Here is a 5,806-nt window from a genome sequence, read left to right as displayed (position 1 = left end):
TACCTATCAGAACGAAATTCAAAGATTAGTCAGGACTCATTGGTGCCTCAGTTTTCTTATTTGTAAAAATGAGATTAGGTCTGGGGACCAGCAGATGGTGTAATGGTTACATCATTGGACTCCCACGTAGTCGACTGAGGTTCAAGTCCCAGACACAGCAGCTTCCAATTCACGGTGGGCACATGTGTGTGTGTGTCCAGGATCCCGGGAGGAAAATGGAGGAGAAAGGACTGCAACGTGGCAATCCCCCCAGGGGGGTGATTTCTTGCTTTTTGTCTCTCTGTCTCTCTCAGTCTCTTTGGAGAATGAACCTGCCCTATAGCAAAAGCTCTCTATAAAAAAAAGTGACTAGGTCAATGTGAGAATAAAATGAGATAATGTATATTAAATACTTAGCTCCTTGTACATAATACTCACCTAATAGTAGCTATGAGTGTTTATTATTATTATTATTATTATTATTATTTTTTTTTTTATTATTAGGTTCTTGGGCATTGTGTTAGGTGGGGTGAAAAAAAGTGGGATTTTAGGAGGAAAAAAGGAGAGTAGGTAATGACTTGAAAAGTGGCCAAATGAGAACACAGTTTGATTTGCTATCTGAGAAGCTTACTTGCAATTTACATTTTCAAAGAAGATAGGGCATATTTTGTACATCTCTACAGTCAGAGTTCACATATTATTGCCCCAACCTCTCAACTAAGATTTATTCTTAGTTCCAGCAAAAACTACTAGAATAACTATTACTCAGGGCTCCTATGAAAGCAGAGGTCAAGGCTAAAATCCCAAGAACTAGAGAAGCAATTCTGTTGATTAAGGGAACTCCCAAAGGGAATATTAATTAGTATAATAATTATTATCGTGATAGAGGAAATGACGAGTTGAATGTTGAAAGCTGGGTAGGTATTCACCAATCAGATGAGAAATCCTGGGATTTTGGATGATTGGAGAGGTGTTCAGGAAGACAGGTGTGTAAACAAAACCACAGAGCAATGAAACAGCATTAGGCCTTGAGAAAGCAGTAAGTCATTTTATGCTATCTGAACATAGGATGCAAAGAAAGATAGTAGAGAGGAAAAGATTAGAGACTAGGGAGATCAGCTCTCCCAAGGTCTTGCTAACTGTGATAAGAAATGCAGATTTTTGCTTCCATAGTTATTAAGAAATTATAGTTAAATAGTCAAGAGAGAGAAATGGGCAGAGTATGGCAAGAAGTCAGGTTAGTAATGATGAGGGCTAAAACTAGGAAGGGATCCCTCTTGATGTAGGGATTGAATGGAGAATAGATATAAGAGAAGGTATGACTCTACACTTAGAGGTAATTAAAATTTAAAAATAAGCACACATGATTTTCCTAATAAATATTTTATTTATATGCGATGTTTTACAAAGGTATTTAAAACATGAAGTTATAGTTGGCTATATAGTTAGTTATTTGGTTTTTTTGAAAACAATATGATTACATGAAATTAGGACTTTCTCAGAAAGTGGTGTTAGAAGAATCTTCAATCTGTAGCCCGGGAATCTAACAGAAATGCTGAGCCCCCAAAACTTTAATTCCACCTCAAAAGTCAGCATCAGTCTAGGAAGGTCCTAGGTAATCTTGTATAATGAAGAGCTAGTACAAAATAAAATCTCAAACTTCTAAAATTGGGGTTCATACTCTAAACTTTAGGTAACTCAGTCTGTTTCAAGTACTACTCTAACACAGGAATTCAAATAGTGTTGAGGAGCTCTGTGGTTCAGAAATTGCTTAAAAATAGCTCCACGGAATTCTGTAGATTATGGAAGCAATCTTATCCATAGATAGAGGTTGAAACTACTGACATTGCCTCTATTGTCAAAGCCACATTGTAGTGCTCCAACAGGTTCCTTGCTTGACACCAAACTTGTCATTTGATGACCCTCTTTACCCCCACCCCTCCACACAGGTATCAGAATTCCATTCTGGCATGACCTTTTCCTATGCCAGTTAAGAGTTTATTACAAGTTAAAGAGTTAAAGAAGCTACCCAGATATTTTGGGAAGCAGCCCAGAACGAAAGCATCAATAATACAAATCAAGTCAATGTCCTATATATCAAAGCACCACATCCAAAAGGTCAAGGATGTAAAAAGTGACCTTTACATTTTGAAACAATACGCAATGTTATTGTTTTCAAAATATTATCAGAGAAAATAGAAACCTTTAAACAATAGTTTTAATAGAAAGTTTTTTAAAAGTGTTTATTCAGAGTTCAGTGATCATTCAAATATTTGCTAATTGTAATTCTATGTCACTATACATATTACTTTAAACAACTGTAAATATAAGCTAAAATGTGGGAATAAGTGTAATTTAATCTATTCCTAGCCCTACTTAGCATGTAACTATATCTTTAGTATAAACCTATGCTCAAGTGAAATATAAAAGGAATATCATTTATAATTTTTTAAAGTAGGAAGTAAATACCTAGAGCCTAAATAGTATTAACCTATGATAATATACTATAATATACTCAGTATAGAAGTGTTCATCTCTCTTACTATGTTGTCTCATAATTAATGCAACAAGTTAAAGATTGGCCCTGGTTCAAGAGAAAAGCCTGATGAAAATAGATACCACATTAAGAAACATCAGCATTCTCAAGGAAAAATTTGAAATGCCACTTCATCATTCACTATTATAATTTGAGGTAAATCTTCAGTTATTTCTTGGTTATAGCTATGTCTCACCAATGATAATTGTGTGCTACTATCCCAGAACAAGGGGAGAGGGCAATTCCTGAAAGTCATTAGAGAATGAAAATTACAGTTAAATTTGATTTCCTGTTCTAGAAGGGTGAAAAAAAGATTGGATTATACAGAAATACTTATTATGTTACTAAAGTCATGTAAAGACAATTTAGGTGGGCCTCAAACCATGAAGTCATGTTGATTATATGCATTTTTTCCCCATATTTAAGATACGAAAGTCTCCATTTCTCTAAGAGAACTGCTTTTTCGGCAAGACACACTCTCTCTCTTGCCTTGGAGCCAAGTAATTGGAACCCTAAACACACTGCGAAGCTTCTGTTGGAACCGGTTTCCAACAAAACAATACAGAAAGGGATTAACACAGCTGTTGGTGAATCCCAGGAGGATGGCAAAAGGAAGTGTCAGGTCAATGACTGCTATAACTTCACAGCTATTAATGATACCCATCCAGGCTAGAGCATCCAGGAAGGTCAAAACATGGAAGGGAAGCCAACAGATGATGAAAGCCAGAACAACAGCAGCTGCCATCTTCAAGACTTGGTCACGAGTTATTCTGTTCTTCCCGTAGCTATTAGTCTTCAGTAAGTGTTTTCGGATTCCAAAATAGCATGTTGCTATGAATATTAAAGGGATAATAAAACCAAGGATATTTTTCATTAAGGCAATCCCAGCTGACCATTGGGCATATTTTTCAGGTGGGAAAGCCATAATGCAGGCATTCACTCCTAAGTATTCAATGGTTCTGACATCTCGGAAATAAAATGTTGGCAATGAGGACAGACAGGCCATACACCAAACAAGGGGAACTATATAAGATGCTTGCCATGGATTTCTTCTTTGAGACAGAAAGGGGTAAATGACAGATTGGTACCTATCGACACTCATGCAGGTGATAAAGAAAATGCTTGCAAACATGTTCAGGGTCAGGAAAGAACCAAAGACTTTGCACATTACAGGTCCAAAGAGCCAGTCATATCTGTAAGAATAATAGGTTGCCCAGAGAGGAAGAGTAGCCAAAAGGAGTAAGTCAGCCACAGCCAGGTTGAAAATATAAATGCTGGAAACCTTTTTAGGACCCCTTTGACAACAAAACAGTGCAACCACAACAATATTGACAATGAATCCAATCACAAAAATAATGTAGTAGAGAATTGGAATTGCATCTAAATGCTTATCTGATGGTTTATGTGAGCAGTTAAAAGTAGACTCATTGTTGCCAGAAACGTTCACAAATCCGAAGTGGAGGCTGCTGGCAATGTTTTTGCTGGTGGTAGGAAGAGTGAAGTTGCCCTTCATAGTGAAATGTCAGCAGCTTCTAATTCTTACACCTTCTGTAGGGGAAAAAAGTGGAATTCTTAGAATGCATATACAGAGTTTAGGACATCCTTGCATCATTAGCATTTTGAATGGTTGTCAAAAGCAAAGAAAAAATAAATATAAGTGGGTGATTATAGAAGATGTTATGAAACAGATCCATGCTTTATAAAATAATAATGGATTTTACCTCTTGAAAAAGAAAATCATTTTCTCAAAAATAGCAAGAAGTGAGACGTTTCAGCTTCAACATTAAAAATTCTAAACGAACTACCTTTTGCCCATTTTTCTGCCATGTTTTTGCAATCTTTAAGAAAATTAATATTTTAAAACACTTGAGCACATACGTTAGTCTGTATACCTTTTAATAACTACACTGCTGCCTGCTATTACATAGAGAAATGCTTTATTCAACTAATTCTATAGGAAAAAATAAGTAACATAAACTATGGAAAAAATAAGTAAGTGTACAAAAGACTGAAAGAGAATATGCAAAAAAAAAACATTGGGCTGGGGAATCATGGTTGGTTTTTACTAACTGAAAATAATCCCTTTAGTTCTACTTTGCCATTGTTTTCACAATAATATAATTAAAAATATGTTATGGAATATGTGCATATTTCTAAAAGCTCTTTGTTCTGATTTTAATAAAGAATATTAGTTTCAGATATAGGTATTTAGGTTTGGGCTATTTAATAGAAAACTAATCCATTTGTAATGTAATTAGGAAAAGTAAAAGAAAAAAATAGCCAAACAGATTTTAGGTCAAGTAGAAACAGTTTTGATTCTTCAATGAAATAAAAATTGAACATTAATGATTAATCATGATATACTCTATTCACTTTTCCTTTGCTGTCATTTTAGTTTAACTGAGTAGCCCTTGCTCTCAAAAATAATGTTCAGATTTTTGTGATATTTTTTCACTAGCAATAGTATTTTAAAACAAAATAAAGGTATGAAAAGTTAAATATACTAAGAGAAAGACTATTACTTTAGATAGTTTCAAAATACATACAAATAAACTACCCAATTTCAGAAAAACTATCATTTTTGTCTAAAGTGCCTTCTTGTGCATAACCTAACAAATTAACATGAAAGAATAAAAGATAAATCCCACTTGAACACTTACTGGTTGTTGAAGTTTAAAGCAGTTATCAAAAATCAGCTTGCCTAATTCTTAAATGCACTCCTGTAAGAAAAACATAAGTTAAATAACTTAGGATTTTTTTTCAAAACAGAGTTAAAACACAGGAAAAGAGAAAGTTCACCCATTAAAAATATTTTCATTTTATGTATGTTCTACTTCCCAAGTAAAGTATTGTTCAGACTTACCTTCAAATTTCAAGCTGCAGAATGCTTTTGGGCTTTGTACTTATTCGTACTCTTAGACTCTGGGACTTAATAGCACCAGATCTCTGGTTTCCTTCTTATATGTTTGCTCTTTCCACTGGGAGCCTTCAACCTACATAATTCTAGGGCTGACTTATGAACACTTGCCAGCTTTCCAGAGGGTTTTTTTTTTTTTTTGGCTGCAAAACATTAATCTGAAATTCTCACTGTCTCCAATCATAACAGCTCATTCAAATAAATCTCAAACAAAAAAATGAAGTTTCCACAAATGTGTTAGAAAATTTTGAAGGTAATGGCTTACTTTAAAAGAATATCATTATTTGCAAATTTTTTTTTCTTTTCCCCCAACACTGGCATTCTAAAAGGAGTTAAGAAGCACAGGCTAGGGAATTGGTTCTAGTAATAGTCTT

General features: G+C 34.5%; 1 protein-coding gene across 1 annotated transcript; it reads right to left on the bottom strand.

The window, feature by feature from the left end:
* Positions 1 to 1,389: 1,389 nt before the first annotated feature.
* Positions 1,390 to 5,465, bottom strand: AGTR2 (angiotensin II receptor type 2). The gene is made up of 3 exons (XM_006170614.3): positions 5,379 to 5,465; positions 5,176 to 5,235; positions 1,390 to 4,063 (listed from the first exon to the last, which is right to left on the bottom strand). Exon 3 carries the CDS (start codon positions 4,026 to 4,028, stop codon positions 2,937 to 2,939), a length of 1,092 nt encoding a protein of 363 aa, XP_006170676.1. The 5' UTR covers positions 4,029 to 4,063; positions 5,176 to 5,235; positions 5,379 to 5,465; the 3' UTR covers positions 1,390 to 2,936.
* Between the last annotated feature and the right edge of the window lie 341 nt (positions 5,466 to 5,806).

This window comes from Tupaia chinensis, unplaced genomic scaffold (genome assembly GCF_000334495.1).
Source record: "Tupaia chinensis unplaced genomic scaffold, TupChi_1.0 Scaffold148768_1, whole genome shotgun sequence".
NCBI classification, from domain to species: Eukaryota; Metazoa; Chordata; class Mammalia; order Scandentia; family Tupaiidae; genus Tupaia; species Tupaia belangeri.
Note: the sequence above shows the minus strand (reverse complement) of the source record. Positions and strands in the feature narration are given on the sequence as shown.